At 39.8% G+C, this 19,288-nt stretch overlaps 1 protein-coding gene across 3 annotated transcripts in view; it reads left to right on the top strand.

The window, feature by feature from the left end:
- LOC149222493 (uncharacterized) overlaps window positions 1-19,288 on the top strand; it is a 297,411-nt gene that overhangs the window by 234,884 nt on the left and 43,239 nt on the right. For all 3 annotated transcript variants that reach the window (XM_089385462.1, XM_089385461.1, XM_089385463.1), the window contains exons 15-17: window positions 5,804-5,884; window positions 6,047-6,138; window positions 6,347-6,362. In XM_089385462.1, coding sequence (XP_089241588.1) covers window positions 5,804-5,884; window positions 6,047-6,138; window positions 6,347-6,362 — 189 coding nt within the window. The remainder of the gene's footprint in view (window positions 1-5,803; window positions 5,885-6,046; window positions 6,139-6,346; window positions 6,363-19,288) is intronic.

The following is a 19,288-nucleotide window of genomic DNA, read 5'->3' as shown; positions in this document are numbered from 1 at the left end:
GAGGATTTATTTAGTGGATGAAATTATTTGGTGGAGCGAAGATTATTTAGTGGGTCAAATTATTTTGTGGAGCAAAGGATTATTTGGTAGGCCAAATTATTTTGTGGAACGAAAGTTTATTTGGTGGGCCCAAATATTTGTCATGTTAATATCAGAACATTACTCCAGAGGGTTGCAATTTCCCTTGGTTAATCGATATCAGCAGAGGCCGAGTTCCAGTCAGTGAAAAAGGTTGAAGTTGTCTTACTGGTATATTGAACTCCTGAGGTTAAATCTCTGCATTTTCTGAGCATAACATTCATTTCCAAAATAAGCCCACTCTTTGTTGGAGGCTAAGGTTTATTTTCCAGGGGTCAAATATGTGCTGAGATGTTATGTCCAGGCATTATAACTTCAGTAGAATCATGAAATCAATTGTCCTCTTGTCATCTAAAGCAAAACCCTGATTCTGACTTGTAATCATGGTGGATCAGTCTCGATAAAATCTCAGCTTATTGCCTAAGAAATATTCTTGTTTGCTCTTGAAATAAGAAAAAAAACATGGTTGTTTGCATGGTTAACAGCGGAAGGTGTTCTCTGAATTTTCCTTTGTCAAAGGTTGCACACTAACTATTTGTAGAAAGGAGTTTAAGAAAGATTTGGAATCAAGGAGAAATTTGCAGGAATTTGCTTCGGAACATTACAGTGCACCCTTTGAAGAAGACCAAGCACGAGTTTCCTTGTGGCTGTGTGGGATATATCTCAGTGTTGAAGGCTGCTATCAATTCTAAACAAGCCAGCCATTCATTACTGGACGTGTGAGCTTTTATACCCCTTTCCTCTGTGTGTACCTCATTTATCAGAATTATGCTATTTCAGATTTGTTGGGGGAGTCTTGGGACGAGTTCGTGACTGTAACAAAGGCTGAAAGACACAGAGCAAGGGGTCGACTTTTTGGAAACATTGATTGCAGCGCTATATAGAAGGTTGAACGTCTTATTGAAGGAAAATGTTATACCAGGTTCATCTATTTCATTGTGTCACTATTATTTCTCTTTTAAGTGAAGTAATGTATGGCTTTTAGTGTTATATATTTCTCCTAAATATGTAGCAGCATTATAACCAAAATAAGAACAATTTTACCTACATCAGTGTGCACTTTGACTGTTTGACAAAATGTCCCCAGGAGAAACAAACAACTAAAAAGTTACAGTGACATTGTGTTGTAAGCTAAACATGGATGAAACCTTAATGAAAGCCCTTCATAACTCAGCAACAACCAACAACAGACCTTTTTCAAAGGAGATACATGCTATTCTGTGGCAAGAGTAGCCAAAAATTTTGCAGGAAAAACATGGGATAGGGCACAAAATCTTTGCACTTGGGACTGATTTGAAACATATGAGGGACGCATGGAAAGTTCTCTTCAAATTTGATGAACTAGATGTCCTCCTTTCCAAATTGAGCCAGTTAAAAGGAAATAAATTAATTTGGGCTCTAAAACCAGTGATGCTTGCTCTCATACAAACATTCTTGGAGGAACCTTGTGAAGGGGTCAGACTTCCAATTGCATCTTGTCTCAGTAACATCATGAGACTAACCGCCCCTATAGTTGCTTACAATGATGATGTGATGAGGAGTTTGCAAATTGATAGTAGAAACTTTCCAGGACTTGGACAACAGTGCAGGCTCTACCTTTGGGAAGAAGCTTGATATTCTAGGAGGCATGGCTATGACTAGGACTTATGAGATCTTGTTTGATCTGGAATGTGACGATTTGACCCTACAGATGTTCAAATGCTTCTTTAGCATTAGGAAACATCATCTTGACACAATCATAACACACATGTAGTCCATCCTGTCATCGTGTATGAGAGGTCGTGATGCCATTTGCCGGGAGTTGCAGTCTCGATTGCTGTTCGTTTGGAGGAGAAAACAGTTGGTCTCACCTGCTGCTTATGACCTAGTTGAGAGGTTGGTTTAGCAGAACATTGGGCTGTTCAGGACTAGCCGCCCCTATAGCTCTTTACAATGATGATGTGATGAGAAGAGTTTTCAAATTGATAGTAGAAACTTTCCAGGACTTGGACAACAGTGTAGGCTCTACCTTTGGGAAGAAGCTTGATATTTTAGGAGGCATGGCCATGACTAGGACTTATGAGATCTTGTTTGATCTGGAATGTGACGATTTGACCCTACAGATGTTCCAATGCTTCTTCAGCATTAGGAAACATCATCCTGACACAATCATAACACACACGTAGTCCATCCTGTCATTGTGTATGAGAGGTTGTGATGCCATTTGCCGGGAGTTGCAGTCTCGATTGCTGTTCGTTTGGAGGAGAAAACAGTTGGTCTCACTTGCTGCTTATGACCTAGTTGAGAGGTTGGTTGAGTAGAACATTGGGCTGTTCAGGAGATAGTTGACCAGGGAGGAGCAACTCAGGTTTGGGGGCTCATGCAACAAGAATGAGATGAGGAGGAAGGGACTTTGCTTCATCTGCAAAGGACCTTGGGGACCTGACCACTCATGTTTCGGTGACGCTGAGGAGGTGACAAAGGTAGAGCAGGAGAAGATTCCTTCTGACTTTTAGGGTAAGGATTCTTCATTGGACGAGTCCATGGGTTCATATGATGAAACCTCTGAGGAGCACGAGTAGTCACATAGAATTGATGACAGTAGCACAGATATGCATCCATGTTTGGTAGAGTATGATGAGAAGCCGATTGTTCCCATGAAAAGAGGAGATCCAGGAGTAGATGAGCGACTGATGATTCAACGTAGGGAGCACATAGAGGAGCATGAGACAGATGATACACACAGTGTGTGGGATGGTCCGGTTTTGGAGAGTCAGCTAGTGGCTCATGTTGAGCCCATGATGTAGGATGAGCAAACATTCTTGGGGCCAACCATTGGAGTGGACCAGACAAATGCGCAGGCAACCTCCAGGGAGGCATTATTTGCAGACACTTGTCCCAGGAGATGTTGGAGATTGACAGGGTAGTCTTGTAGGAGGCTAGTAGATGGCAGGAGTTATTGGAGGTGGCAGTGCATCCATCTTTGGGTCTACCCATTGATGAGGTGCAAACAGACTTAGTGGCAGCGAGCAAAGCTACAACATATTCAGGCAGCAACCCTCTCCAGGAGTTCATAGACAGGGCTTGCAGCACAGTTTGCCCACTTTTTCCCATTAGAGGGAGAGAGGTAGGATTTCTTGGACATGTTTTGATTGTCCAGGTAGAGCATCAAGAGTTGAGCGTGGACCAGTATTAGCATAACAAATGTATTCCTTGCACAAGAGTCCATGCATTGGATTGGTGAGAGATCATGAGCTGATACCCCACTGATGGAGTATCATTTTTAGTCAGAGGCATTGTATTGCAAGAGCCCTTAGAGGTGGGGGATATTACATGCTCGAGTCGGCAGCAGAATGTGGGTTGGCCACTCATCAGTATCTCAACGCAGTGTCAATATGGTGAGACTGACCTTGGGGTATGCCAAGGATTGGATTGGAGAGAGGTGATGAGCTGGTACATAGTTGGTAGGGCAACATTCACAGCCGGAGCTACAACATAGCAGGAGCCATGTAGCATTAATGCTCCTTCTTGGTGGCATTGGGATCCAGGTGGATCTACTAGCAGCAGGTTGAGTCAGAGATGGACATGGGATCTAGGTATTGGAGGATCCAATCATGTTTCGATAGCTTGGAGACATGACATGGACCAGTGGTTCGTATGGGATCCGGGCATTGGGTCTCAGTGGCGTTGGGCCACCAGATTGGTCCACAGATTTGGATTGCTTGAGGGCAAGCAATCTTGGGGCGGGAGGATTGTCATGTCCCCATTTTTATTCTTCTTCATAGTACAGCCAAGTCGGATTTCCAGGACAGGGGATGCCTAGGTCAGTGGAGCAGGTTTATGTCATCAGGGGTCCCGATGGAGTTTTGAGGAGTTTTTATGGGATTTGATGGCATTCGCTTGGCATATTCCATCATTAGCACAATTTGCCTTTTGTTCCGTTGCATTCCGACAACTTTCAAAAATCAACATTATTATTGGGCATAACTTAATTCATTATGCTTGAGGTGGCATTCTAGGGAGATTAATTGATGGAACACCTTAGTGTCATAGCTCGTTGAACTGAAATAGAAGATCTACAGGATGGGACTTTTGGATGAGAGTTTCAGTTCCCTGAGGAGACATGGTGGCCAATTTACCCTTTTCTCGCATTAAAAAAAATATTTTAATTAAAATAAAAGAGGGAAAAATGCTCCATGATTAAATAATAATAAAATAGAAGATTCTAGAGGGGTCCATCAGATTTATAAAAGAGGAGGAGGAGGAGGCCATTGGAGGACAACTTGGATTTGGGATTTCTTCTTGTGGAGAGGTTTGAGAATTTGGTTCTCTACTTCAGCAGTAGCCTCAGGACGGAAACCCTCGGGTGATTCAGTGAGAGTGGGCGAGCACCCATATCTTCCCTTGGTGCATCCATTCAGGGTTCACAGGTTGCAGTGTATTGTTTTTCAGTTTGTTTTGGGAGGCAGCTATCTCATCTATTTTTCCAGCATGTAAAACCCTAGTTCTTATATTATAATAAAGCTGAGATTGTTTCTGCTTATCGTATTATCAAATTGCATGCATTTTATATGTTATATTTTACATGGCATTCTTCTGTGTATGAGTAGAAATTTTATGTGAAGGGGTTGTTCCAAATTTATTTCGTTTGGGACATTACAGAACAAGACTATGGCCAAGACCCTTCTCTCTTCCAAGTCATGCCATAGTTTGTGCCAAAATGCCCAAGATACAAACAAGCGTAAGCACCCAAATGCAAAATGAATAAAGTACTTTTTGATCAGAAACCCACCTTCCGACATGTGATCCTGACAAATGGTCAAGGGTACATATTAGTTATTACTAATGCAGGTGGCAAAGATATGAGTGGCACATGACATCGGCTAAAAGGTGGCATTCAGGGGCTGCTGGTTGCCGGCTGGAAGAGATGAATAGGAGAAAAGTTTCTCCTGGGGGTCACCCACTTTTGGTGGGTAAGAGAAACCACATCAATAGGTTTCCATGGAGGCATCACTAGGCCTGGCCATGAGGCCAATGGATAGGTGCGTGAGAGACATGAGCACAAGGGGCCAGTGTGCACTGACAAATGCTTCCCAATTTTGGCTCTAGCTATCTTTGAATGGCCAAATCCCTTGGAGCCTCCTGTTGATGGTTAGGAACATGTACATTGGACAGATGTTGATTCCCCATTTATTGGTTGGGGTACTGTCCTGTATGATCATGACTATCACCGTCTCTTGATGCTGGCATGATTACTTCGCAGTGTTTTAATTCTGGGATGCAGCCCTTTGTTTGTTTTTTTATTGATTCTATGGACTATGGACTTTCAGCTAGTGGTTGTATGATTGTGGCTTAAAGCATCCTGTGTTTCTTTATATTTGTTTTAGTTTTTGCTTGTGCTTGTTGAGGCTGCTTCAGAGGGCAATTTTTTTTTTTGTCTTTTGTATTAAAATTCTGTGCAAATTGTTTATATTAATACAAGGGAATCTTTAATTCAGAAATTTATTATTTGTTCAAAATAAATTTTCTCCTTCATTTCATTTGAAGTTTTACCCTAAGATTTCTTTATTTGATATGGATATTATTACTTAAGTTGGAGGGAACTTTGTAGGCAGGCTTATTTAAATAGGATTGCATGCATTTGAAGTTGTGGTTTTCTGCATTTTTGTGTTTCAACATTAATCCTTGTTTGAAATTCTTCTGCATTACCGTTTGTTTTGATACAGTTGACTGTTTTTGATGGCAGTTCTGCAATGAGTATTCTGTTCCACATGAGCAATTAGAACATTTCAAGGCAGTCACTCCCCAAGATATTGTTTGTTCACAGGTCTGACTCTGTCTTCTTTTGTTTATATGCACTAGGCATTGCCCATGTTTGCTTTTCTTTGTAGTAATAAGTTGCATAAGCGACATTATTGTGTTCAAAATTCAAATTACTGAGAGGTTTCAGCAGAGGTTGTGTCCTAACATGTTTTCTAATGTCTAACAGAAAATATCTGGAATAACTCTTAAGGAGGAAGATGTTGTTGTCTGCAACACCAAAATTGATCTGACCCGGGGAATGGAGAATCCAGTGAATAGGTATGTAGTTACTGCTTACTGAATAGGCATGACATATTGCTTTGTAGATTTATGTTTTTAAGTCACCCCTACATAGTTTCATAGTGCCTATGGCAACCTGGGTGAACAGAGTTGAAATGAAGCTGTTAATATTTTTTTCTAACTATTCAATATTAGCACCTGACAGGTTGTTTATGTTTTTGTTTGTTCATGTTTGATAATGATGCAGAGTACATTTTTTTGAGGTAAGTGCAGAAGAAGTTAGTTGTCATATTGAGATTTATTATTCTTTATTTTCTCATTTATTATATTCAAATTTCCATTTTTTTTTTTTCACAAGAATAGTTTTTCTCTATCATGTGGAATTTTATGTTTTAATATAAATGTATAGACATTAGCATCATTTATATTTCTCTGTTAATAGTTGAGTGACTTCATCTGAAAACTCAAGAAGGATGGCTCAAAGATAAACATTTTTCCACATTATGTAAAATTTAATCATCTATACCAAGAATTTGTGTCTTTCTGATGCTACCAGAGATCTGATGAATCTAATGGAATACTCTCAGGCTTTTTGTCTTTTCAATGCTGGGCAAGGCTAGTCAAGCTTCAGCGACTGCTTTAAAGATGACACATAAAAATAGTTATGATACATAATTCCACCGATTATTGATTTTAGATTCAAGTCTTTTTCATCATCACACTACAATATTACAGAATGTTCAATGCTATGCATCTTGATAGTAGCTCCACCTTACTAATGTATTTCTTCTATTTGTTAGACAGTGAACATTTTTAGTGTCATGGTCTGGGCATCAGGTTATAAAGCTACATATATAATAACGTGTTAGCATGAATATCATTTCAGGGAAGATATCATCAAGGGTCTGGAAAGAAACTTATCGGAGATATTGGAAAATTTTGGCAAGCATAAACTTGGAAAAATTTACAACCTAAAAAATTTGGAGAGAATATGAAGAATATTTGAAACACCAGTTACATTAATATAATGAATTAGGATAATGAAGTAGTGCTAAATATCAATGCTTGGTTGACAGTTAGGACAACCATTGCAGTAACCATTTGAGTATGAGATGTCATCTCCTTGATGCATGTGATTCAGGATTATGAACATATGAATCAAAGAGTGCTTTTATCTAAAATCATCACTTTGTTTCTTTTATAAATTAAATGTGCTATCAAAGCCTTGTTTGAGCCTTGAGGGTGTGCATAGTTAGTGAGTGGAGAGAACAAGGTGAAATTTCAAATGATTTTGAGAGGTAAAGATGGAAGTCATATCCAAGTAGGTTCTAATGAATACAAAATACATTATTTCATTACATAATAATAACAATAAGAGTAGTAATAATAATAAATGTATGTCAAAGTTCACAATCCTTCACCTTTGTGACTAGTTAGTGCACGTAAGTATACTGTCACGAGGGTCATTGTATCAATTAGTTTGTTCATGATCCTATATGGATTTCAACCAGTGTTTTAAGATTCTGCCGGCTCGGAACCAATTAGGCCGAGTTGGTCCGAGTCAAGGCCTCATCGGGTCAACTTGGCCAGTGAACTAGTTCGGCCGGCCAGGTTATTACTGAGCTGGTCAAGTTGTCTAACAACTTGGCTGGCTCGGTAATAACCCAGCTGGCTCGGCCGAGTCCAAGCCTACTTGTCCGGGTTGGATGACAGCGGCCCGTGAATTAAAAAAGAACGATTTTTTTTTAATTTTTTTGCTTTTGGGGGACTCCAAGGTTTTCACGATGATACTTTAATGGTTTTTTGTCTCTAACTAAGTTTATCTCGCTTGATCTTGAGTGGTTTGTTTAGGTGGTATCACATATGTAGTAGAGATTCCTTAAGGGATAGCTTCATTCTTCTTCAAAACCTTCCAATAGTTCTTTGCCCCTTTCTTAAAGCAAACCTAACTTTGTGGCCCCAACCTTGGCCTTCCAAAGATGAGCATCGAGCCTTGAGTTGATTCCACGTGATGCTACACCCCTTGATGAGCCTCGAAATGCTAAAACACTAAACTTAAAAGCTTGGACGTTGGACTATTTGATGATATGCCCAAATGGACTGAAGATGCCCCCTAGCTGGCCTTGACCTTATTTTGGTGGATGGTGCCTTCTTCCAAAGCACAAATGAGGATGGTTATCATTGAGATGACTTAGGAGGGCTAGCACATCCCTCTTTGATGCCAACGCTTACCCTTAGGGGTGCCATGTCACTCACATGCTTGAAAAGGGTGACATAGGGTCTCTCCTAGATGACATCATGGTGTAGGATGCACCTTTTGAGGATGTACACATGCACTTTGGGACTTTCTTGGAGTGAGGAACACTCTTGAACCCTTGTATTAGTTCTTTGATGACTCAATCTATTTTGGAGGATAACGCCATTTCTAGCCTCCTTGGTTTTGTGTTTTTGTTTTGATCTCTATATCATCATCATGTATGTATTGGACAGTGCACTGGGTGCCATTTTGATATAATGGATATATTCATGAGCCTACTTTGATCATATGTTGTCTTCTATCTATATTTTAATGCTGTGTGTTTGGAAACATAAATGAAAATCTTTAAAATTATGTTTTTTTAAAAGAAAAAAATATTTAATGTATTTTTTTACAATGACTGAGTCATTGAAATCGAGCTGACCGAGTCGATACTGAGTCGGAGTCGACCCTCGGCCGAGTCGGAGTTTTAAAACATTGATTTCAACTAGTTTTCCTTCTTATGTTGGATATTTTGTACACGAACTAGTGTTCATTGCATTGATATCAGGGCACCTTGTAGTGCAGTGATTTTGACCTTTGGCCACACAGTTATCAAAGTTTCTCTGGTTCTTGTTCCATGACCACAATTTGTCATGTGGCCACTGAAGGGTTAGAAATTCCGTTGAAGAAAGATTATTTTGTTGCCAGGTATGGGTTCAAGCGACATAATAATATAGAGGATTATAAATGCAAGAGAAAAATCACCAGGGCATTTCAATAAATATTACAAAGAATAGTGAAGTTTGAAGATATTGAATAGGGCCAACGACTAATTGTTGCCTAGTTCATACATTTTGTGACACTGCTATATACTGCCCAGAGTTCACCATTGTAAAAATTGTGGCTGCGATAAACATAGTAGTACTAATACTAATGTTATTAATACTACTAATAATAAAAATAATAAATATATAGATCATTAGGTGTAACAAATATAAATATATGAAATAAATATTAATAAATAATTAACTAATGAAAAGATGTGTCTCATCAAAAGTGTCGAGATTTCTTACAGGATGAGTAGAAAACAATTTTCTGATCTGATAATTACTACCTAGTGATCTTCAATCAATTTATCTCATGCCACTGACATCATTGAACAATTTTACACAGAAAATATCAACCGTAAATACAACGGAAACAGTGAAGATCATAGAAAGACAGCCATGCACAATAGAGACAATATTTTTACCTTGGGAAACCCAACCTTGGGAGAAAACCCAACAAATTTTCTTAAGGATAAATTGTTCTTCAACAAGGTTTACAAATCCAATTTTCTAGAGATCTGTGCCAATTTTCAAGTTAAAAATACCAGTCAAACCTTCAGCATCCAACAGGTCTCGGCCTGTCTTCTTTAAGACCTGTGACAGACCCTGTGGCTCCTGCAGCCTACGACCCCCCCAAACAGACTCTACCTCAGCTTTTTATAACCACAAAAAGAACTCTAAACAGCTGCTCCTTGGCTGCAGCTTCCCTCCTCAATACTACGGCTCCTTTTGTTGTTCTCTCTCAAGAGAAATTGTCTTTCATTGCTCTTCATTGGTGTGTTGAAAATGAATTGTCACATCATGTATATATACTAGTCGAATGAGGGTGAATTAACCCAAGGGACACTACCTTTTGTATGGTTGGGCCGACTTGATGCCCCAAAACATATTTTTTTTGATGTTTCTTGAAGACTGACTTAGGCATGCGGGAATACCTCCCGATGCTACAGAAATCAATAAAAAGGAGACGTTTCTTAGTCAAAAGGCACCCTTGCCTATGTATTTATAATGGGACTCTCATTGTATTCTATCATTCTATCCCATTCATATTAAATCTCATACTTTTTTATATATTATTTATTGTCCTTGTAGATTTTTTTTACTGTTCCAAATATTTTGAATTTCTATGATGAATCATTCATATTAAATCTCATACTTTTTTATATATTATTTATTGTCCTTGTAGATTTTTTTTACTGTTCCAAATATTTTGAATTTCTATGATGAATCAAATGGGTTCATCATATTTGGTATCAGAGCTTCATTTTCTGATCTCGGTAATTGGCCATACAGGGTTTTAGACACATTAAAAAACTTCCGGGGTTTCTTTAATTTGGGAGCTTAACCACTTTTAGGATTTCGGCCACTCAAGTTTCATTGTTCTGATTCAAAATATCTTTTGAAGAAATTGCTCTACTGCAACAGAAAAACTGAGAGTAAATAACCAAAGAAAGTCATCCAAAGAATAGTACTATAAGGAGACTATTTATTAAAATTGGCAGCTAGGGCCAAACTGCATGTGGGTCTATTTATTCATGGCAGCTGAATTTTTACTTGGATTCCTCTCGTCGAGGGGTGTAGGATTGATCTAAAGATCATCCGATTCCGACATGTATTCATGGAGATATGAATTTATTTGTGTTATGGGACAATTCGTCAAGGTTGGCCAGCAACCAAATTTCCCCCACTTGTGCTTAACGTTTTAGTATAAATAGAAGAGGAATTTAAGTCATTTGTCACACACACCTCTTGTGATCTCTTCCTCTCCACTTGTCTTTGGGTTTTGGTGCGAGGAGAAATCCTAAGAGTATATGCTGCCCTAAGAAGAAGATGTCGTAGCTCTACGCTGCCATAAAGAAGCTTAATGCTAGTATGGAGAATCTCATGTATGCAGGTGAAAGAAAGCTCTCTATGATTTAAAGCAAGCACCCCGAGCTTGGTATGAGAGGATTGACAACTATCTGATGAAGCTGAGATTCACTAGGAGTGAAGCTGATCCAAACCATTGTTTGAAAGTTGTGGATGATAGACCTCTCATACTGACACCTTATGAGGACGACCTCTTTCTAACATGTGCAGACCCTCTCATTTGCGAAAAGTAAGAGGGAGTTGGATTCCGGAGTTGGAATGGTGAATTGCAAGCCTGTGACTACTTCGATGAAGCCTAACTTTAAAAGGTTATGCGGTAGTGATGTCGGACCTGATTTGGGAAATGCCTCTGATTTTCATAAACTCATACTAGCATTGATGTTCTTGGTGAACTCCCGTCCCGATATATATTTTGCAGTTAGCATGTTGAGCTCACATATGGTTGAGCCTCACTAGATTGGTGCCAAGAATCATTTGAGATATCTTCAGGGCGCAGTCTCTCATGGATTGAGATACACTACCGGAAATGTGAAGCTGCATGATTATTCTGATGTTTATTAAGCAGGCCGTGTGGAGGATCGCAAGAGCACTTGTGGTGCTGGTTCTCTTTGGGTTCTGCTTTGATATCTTGGATGAGCAGGAAGTAGAAGTCGATTGCTTTGAGCACCACTGAGGCCGAATACATAGTGATGAGCATGACCTCGTGTGAAGCTGCCTGGTTGAGGAAGCTCTTTAGTGAGCTGTTTGGACACATATTGGATATCATCATGATCTTCTATGACAACCAGAGGGGGATTCGATTATTGAGGAATCCCGTGTTCTATGATTGCTCCAAGCATACAGACATCAGGTACCACTTTCTCTGGGATATGGTACATCGAGGAGCAGGAAGGTTCCATCGCATTGGGACTGATGTGCAGGTTGCCGATATTCTATCGAAGCCCTTGGGAAAGGTCAAATTCTTGACGTTCCGAGAATGACTAGTAGTCGCAGAGAGATTCTCTCCTAAGGGTTCTGTATGATATGGACATTAAGCTCTGGGAGCTCCGAGGGCTTGGGGGTACTTCTTGGAGCGATGAGCAACCATAGGGTGAGTGGTTTAGCCTTCCCCTAGTGGTCTACTATGTAGGCAGGATGAGTGGTTCATCGTTCTCCTGCTGAGACACAGTCATAGGGTGAGTGGTTTAGCCTTCCCCTAGTGATTTGTTGTGTACAGGGTGAGTGGTTCAACCTTCCCCTGGGATACCCCTGGCGACATGTAGGCAGGATGAGTGGTTCATCCTTCTCCTGCTGAGACATCCTACCCATGTAGTCTAGGACTCATGGGAAGTTCCTCGCATCTGGCCAATGAATAGGGAAATGAGGATAGGGATCGTAGTAGTACCGATGGACACATCGTGTTACTACCGTACTCCCTATGCTATGATGATATTGATCTGGGATCAATTGGAATTGACCTTGGGTCAGTAAGACTGATATAAATCACTGTCTTTTGGAACTGACTTTGTGTCAGTAAGGGTGGTATGATACACTCTTTATTTGGAACTGATTTCGGATCAGTAAGAGTGGCATGATACACTCTCTTTATTTGGAACTGATTTCGGATCAGTAAGAATGGTATGACACACTCTCTTTATTGGAGTTGACTTCAGGTCAGTAAGGGTGATACAAGACACTCTCTTTTATATGGGATTGACTTCGGGTCAGTAGAGGATGGTATGATACATTCTCGATCACTTCTTCTTCTTCATAGTTCAACAGAGTAGAGCAAAGCCGAGCAGTGCAGGGCACTGATGGCAGAGATAGTACGGACTGGCAGATGGATTAGCAGATGGAGTTTTCCCTAGTTGAGTGGGAGTGTTAAAATTGGCAACTAGGGCCAAACTCCATGTGGGTCTACTTGTTCATGGCAGCTGATATTTTTCTTGGATTCCTCTTGTCGAGAGGTGTAGGATTGATCTAGATTCTAAACATCATTCGATTTCGACATGTATTCATGGAGATATGAATTTATTTGTGTTATGGGACAATTCGTCAGGGTCGGCCAACAACCAAATTTCCCCCACTTGTGCTCAACGTTTTAGTATAAATAGAATAGGACTTTTAAGTCATTTTTCACACACACCTCTTGTGATCTCTTCCTCTCCACTTGTCTTTGGGTTTTGGTGGGAGGAGAAATCCTAAGAGTATACTCTGCCCTAAGAAGAAGATGCCCTAGCTCTACGCTGCCATAGAGAAGCTTAATGCTAGTATGGAGAAGCCCTAATCGTTGGCCTAAGTAAGGATGCCCTAGACTTTAACACGGTCATGGTGAAGAAGGCTTTAACGCAGTGGAGAAGGCATCTATAATGCAGGTCTAAGAGACCCTATGAAGATGATCCATGAGCCCCTCAATCTGTTGTCAGAATGTGCCCTAGCTGCAGGCTTGTGAAAAGATCTATTAACAGAAAAGAGGAGACATATATACAATAACGTTGTCCATGTGCCCTAAAAGCAGGTCTAATAAGAAACCTTAAGTCGTTGTCAAAAGGAAGCCTATATGTTGTCCTAAGGGTGTTATCTATAACAAACCTATATGCAGTTCAAAAGACACCTAGCCGCAGCAAGGAGTAAAAGTCTGGACTCATACATTCTTGGAATGGATCTATCTTCTTGTTATCCATGTTAGCCTCACATGACAAGGAGCAGTATCCTTGTGATCTCTCGGAGGAATGACTTTGGACGAGGACACTATATTACATTATATAGATCTGCCTCCTTGCAATGTATATCAGTGATATCACAACAACTCAATAAATAGCCTTGGTATAATATATATATGTGTGTCTGTACTCTTTTATGTTCTATCTGCATTTTACTATCACAATAAATGTTATTGCTAATCTGAAATTGATATTGAGCTACTATGGAAAATTGAAGTAAATTTTCTCTTAGCATAGAAAATACCTAAAATTAACACTATCCCACTGATTTGGATAGAGCCAGATTGTATGAACATAATCACAACTAGTGCTGTTGGACAATATTCACAAATCGAAAAGTGAATAGACTCGGTGCAATCTCTAAAGCCATTGGCCGTGATTATATAAGGATATCCCCAACGTACCTTAACAATGCTTTTTGTAGTGAATTGTTGTTAGCGGTAGGTTGAGGGTAGGGGAGAGGAATACCTCCCGATGGCAATAGAGATGAAATTGTAGCCTTTAAAGACACCATTGATGTTATAGAGCTTAGTATAGTGATTCTAAATGTATTTCCTTCCGCATGGGAGCCATTTATTTAGGGAATTTGTGCACGAGAAAAACTACCCACGTTTGATAAGTGTTGGAATCACGATTGCCGTTAGACCAAAACCTGTAGGCATTAGTCTCCACTACAATTGCAAGAGTTAGGATCCACGAGAGGCGGATAGTCCATGTTGTGAAACACATGGGGAGCAGTGAACCTAATGTCCAACAATCTTCCCCTAGCGCGAGCCGAGTGACTTTCGAACTCGAGACTTGTCACTCTGATATCACTTGTTTGTATCACGATTACTGTTAGATTGAAACCTGCAGGCATTAGTCTCTGCTACAATTACCAATGTTAGGATCCATGAGAGACAGTTAGTCCATGTTGCGAAACACATGGGGAATGCTGAACCCAATGTCCAACAATAAGCTATGGATTGATTGTGTTCAAGAGGAGGCCAGGTTGTTGCCTAGGAATAGCTTGTAGAATTCGTAGGATGAAGAAACACAAGCCCTTGTAGCTTATACAAGGAACGAAAAAGGAAGAAAGAACTTTGAAAAGTTTGATAAGAAGAATATAGGTAGAAGACCTACTCTTGTTTAGGATGAGAAGAAGAAGGATATGTCAAAGGTCAAGTGCTTCATTTGTCACAAATTTTGGACACTATGCCTCCCAATGTCCTGAGAAGAGAACGAAGGAAAAACAACATGCATCAATAGTAAATGTTGATGATGATAATGATGAGCATCCACCTTAAAAGAAGTCAATTGAATTATTCCTTTAGGATCTACTTTTAGTAATGTTTGTGAACAATTATGCCTCTAGGCACGTGACAAGTGTTTGAGTTTTGTCAGAAGAGAGTTGACAATCCTCAATAGTTTCTTCCTTGATCAAGAGATGAGTACTTCATATTTTTTCCTTGATTAATATTATTATCCTTACTCTTTTTGAGTCAACCTCTTGTTGTCGTATTTTTGCTTGGTAGTAATTTTCTTCCATGGCCTCTCGGGTGGAGTTTTTGCACAAAGAAAAAATTGTATACACTGCCAATGAAATGATTCATGTAGTAGATGGCAACATCGAGAAGTACCAAGCCAAGTTTGTGACAAGAGGGTTCTCCCAGAAAGAGGGAGTGGACTACGAGAAGATTTTTTCTCTAGTCGCCAGATGGTCAGATTCTTTGGCTCAAGTAGAGACTTAGCAAGAGTGATTGATGTTTGAGAGGGAGGATTGCACAGATTGTTAGGACATCCAGGACCGTGCCAGATGATCAGAAGAGCTTCTAGTTTCGAGGAAGCATATAGTCAGGTAGATTGGAAGGGGCAATCTTCCAAGAGGATGTCATGGGTTGAGATTGTCAAGATGCTCAGAGACAGAATGCCTCTAGGAGTAGTATGCCTTCTATGAAGGGATCATGTAAGACATAAGAATATGCTTCAGTGATAGAGGGAGCAACAGTGGTAGAATAACTCTTCTTACATGACAAAGGGCGTAGCTTGGATGGTTCTGCTTCAGTGTCAGAGGGAGTTGACCTCAGTGTTTGAGATGAAGGATTTTGGCTTGATGCATTATTTCTTGGGACATGAGGTGTGGCAAAGATCTAATGAGATATTCCTCAGACAAAGGAAGTACATTGCCTAGATTTTGAGGAGATTTAATGTGATGGATTGCAAGTCCATGGCTACACCTATGGTGACCAATTTGAAGAAACTGAGTGATTTTGCTTCAAATTTAGATTTGGTGGATCTCACGATGAACAAGCAGTTGATTGGATCCTTAATGTACCTGGTTTAACACCTGGCCGAATATTTTCTTTGTAATGAGAACCCTAAGCTAGTTTATGGTTGAGCTGAGGCATGTACATTGTGTTTGCAGCGAAGCATGTGTTGAAATAACTGTGTGGTACTATTGGATATGGTTTGAGATATGTCTCAGATGGTGAAGTAAGACTATACGAATATACATATTCAGATTGAGTAGGGAGTGCAAAGGACAGAAAAAGCACCTCGGGGGTGCTGCTTCAACTTGGGATTAGCTATCTTGGTTTAGCAGGAAGCATACTTCTGTCACACTTAGTACAACAAAGGCAGAGTATATCGTAGTCATTATCGCAAGTCGTGAAATAGTGGCTTCGACAGCTTCTTGGAGGACTATTTTATTAGGTCATTTCATCTGAGACATGATGCAGAGGGAAGCAATGAAGCTCTAGTACATATCCACAAATGAGCAGATTGTGGACATTCTCACCAAGCCTCTGCCTTGAGAAAGGTTGTATATTTCAGAGACAAGCTTGGCGTGATGCAAGATGTTTCCCTCGTTGAGAGGGAGTGTTGATGTCTTTGCAGGTTCGGCGGACCATCTCCTGAGATGACAAGAGGACTTGGTTGGGTCATGCTGATTTGACCAGGGGAGATGGATACATTCACCTGATAAGCCAAAAGGACTTGGCTGGGTCATTTGACCAGTGATTAATGGCCCAGGGAAATTGAAGATTGGACAAATCTTCTCCTAAAAAGCCAAAAGGACTTAGTTGGGTCATGTTGACTTGACTAGAGGAGAGAAATGAAATTCACCTGAGAAGCCATAAATGACTTTGGCTAGGCCATTTGGCTAGGGGTGAATGGTCAAGGGGCAGATCCTCTTCTGAGAAGCCATAAAGGACTTTGGCTGGGTCATGTTGATTTGACTAAAGGAGATTGATATATTTACCTAAAGAGTCATGAAGGACTTTGGCTAGCCATGTTGATTTGGCCAGGGGTAAATGGCCTAGGATACTCACATTGCCTACTCGAGGATAGAGTGATTGATAAACATGCATCAACGTTGCAAGTTCATAAAATTTTCTTATCAAGGAGAAAATTCAGCTAAGGAGAAGTCTATTGCAACCAAGGAGAATACCTCCCTCTTAGCGAGGGAGTGTTGATTTTTGTGTAGCATCGAGAGGTACTCTCGCATGCCAAGAGGTCATGTAAGTCGACCTAGAAGAATTGTGAAAAATAAAATAAAAATTTTATTTTTTTGGCCATCATGTAGGCTCACAAGGACAAGTCGGCCCCGCCATGAAAGTGTGTGTTCCTTGGTCAAAGTTCAACCCATTCTGTTGAAAATATGGTAGCCATCGTCAATATTTTCATCATGAAGAAATTTGAAAATTTGAATTCTAGCTTGTGCCCTAGAAAAATCAACATGGTATCAGAGTTGAAGAGTTGAAGAGCAGTCATGAGAAAGGCATCCGAATTTACTCTTGATTTTGGGTCGAATTCCTGTGATACTTTCTTGTTTCTGGTTTGAGATTTTGAAGTTCATTAAGTGTCCGAAGTTCAGGAAGAGGCCGGAGTTCTGTGAGTAATCTAATCTAAAGAGGTCCGAGTTCTGTCTTTGATTCGAGGGTAATCTCTGATCCGAACTAAAACTGTATATGCCTGTATGGTTAGAGCTCCTTTGGAAGGCCTATTTTCGTCCTGTGACAATATCTATGGTAAAGGCAAAGATGTAGACCTAAATGGCATTCCGATGAGCCTCTTGATCTTGTTGGAAATATTGAGGGGGTTGAATCAATATTTCTCTCTTTTTATCCAATTGGTTAGATTATTCTTAAATATTCAAAGCATTAAAAAAATATGAAACATCATCACATCATAAGTTAGTACACAAGATTTTTATCCACAAATGCTTCGTTATGTATGATTACATACAACTTTACCAGATGAACTGGAAGGAAGTGGAATGCTCCCCAACGATTTACCAACAAGGTTGGAAGGAAGCTCATGCTCCCTAAGTCTTGAAGAGTTTCACAAATCAATCCAAATCGGTGGGAGTCTTCAGTCTCCCTACAGTCAACAAGTCAACCACTCACTCAATCACTGCTGCTCGAACACTGCTGCTTGCTGACACTACTGCTGTCACTTTTGTTGCCACTATTCCAACTGTGCACTGTCACTCCTGCAATCACTGCTGCTATTGTCTACTGCTGCTATCCACTGGCAATTCTCACTATTACTACTAGTGCTATACCAAACTCAACTTTGCCAAGTACCATCATCACTCCTCACTTCAATGTTGCTGCCATCTCTGTCATCGTAGAGACAAGTCACATACCAAGGTCACTGCCATGCCAAGGGTACTGTCATACATCAGAGGTTACTGTCATCAAGAGAATGTCTTCACTGTCATCAAGGTCATTGCTGTTATCAAAAGAATGTCATTACTGTCATCATTAAGGTCACTGTTGTGCAACAAGGTCTCTGTCACTGTCAAGTATATCATTGTCATGTCTGCAAGTCACTATTAGTGTTAAGTAGATCACCGTCACATACACTGTAAGTAAATCATTATCACATCATAATGCCATACATTACTGCCATGCCTCACATCACTGTAAATATTATGCCATGTAACACACTGCTATGCAGATAAAGTTATGTATCACAAACATGCAATATTTCCGTTGTTATTAGGACAATTGCAAGCATCTTGGTCTCATTATCACCATATATATATATATATATATATATATATATATATATCAATGTTGCAGTGATTGTTATCGGGATATTATCGGCAAGGGGAAAAAATCGGAAAAAAATTGGTAAAAATCGTAACATACAAAAAATTCATTTTTTTCAATTTTTTTAATATCTTAAGCATCTACAACATAAAATAAATACATTGACACATAAATATGATAAAAGAACTAATATATAAGATGTGTAATATCATTTCTAGTGCTACATCACACATAACAATGAATCATGTCCTGAATAGTAAGTCCTGACTCTTGAGCCCCAACTCAGCTTCAAAATATCAACAAAAAATATAATAATGTAGCTCATATCATGAGTCATAATGTCATATACAATGAAATGAACCAAATAACTAAAGTCTAATACTACTAATTTCCTCTGCCCCTCTAGATGTAGATGCCGGTGGAGTTGGCAGTGGACTCTGCTGTGCTCTAGAAGCTGAAGAACTAGGAGCTACAGGAGGTAGACCACATCCTCTACTGGTGACAGGGGTAGCCTGG

This window comes from Pinus tabuliformis, chromosome Q, assembly GCF_031772625.1.
Source record: "Pinus tabuliformis cultivar Carrire ecotype Pingquan chromosome Q, CPIR1, whole genome shotgun sequence".
NCBI lineage: Eukaryota > Viridiplantae > Streptophyta > Pinopsida > Pinales > Pinaceae > Pinus > Pinus tabuliformis.
This window is presented reverse-complemented; position numbering and strand designations above follow the sequence as displayed.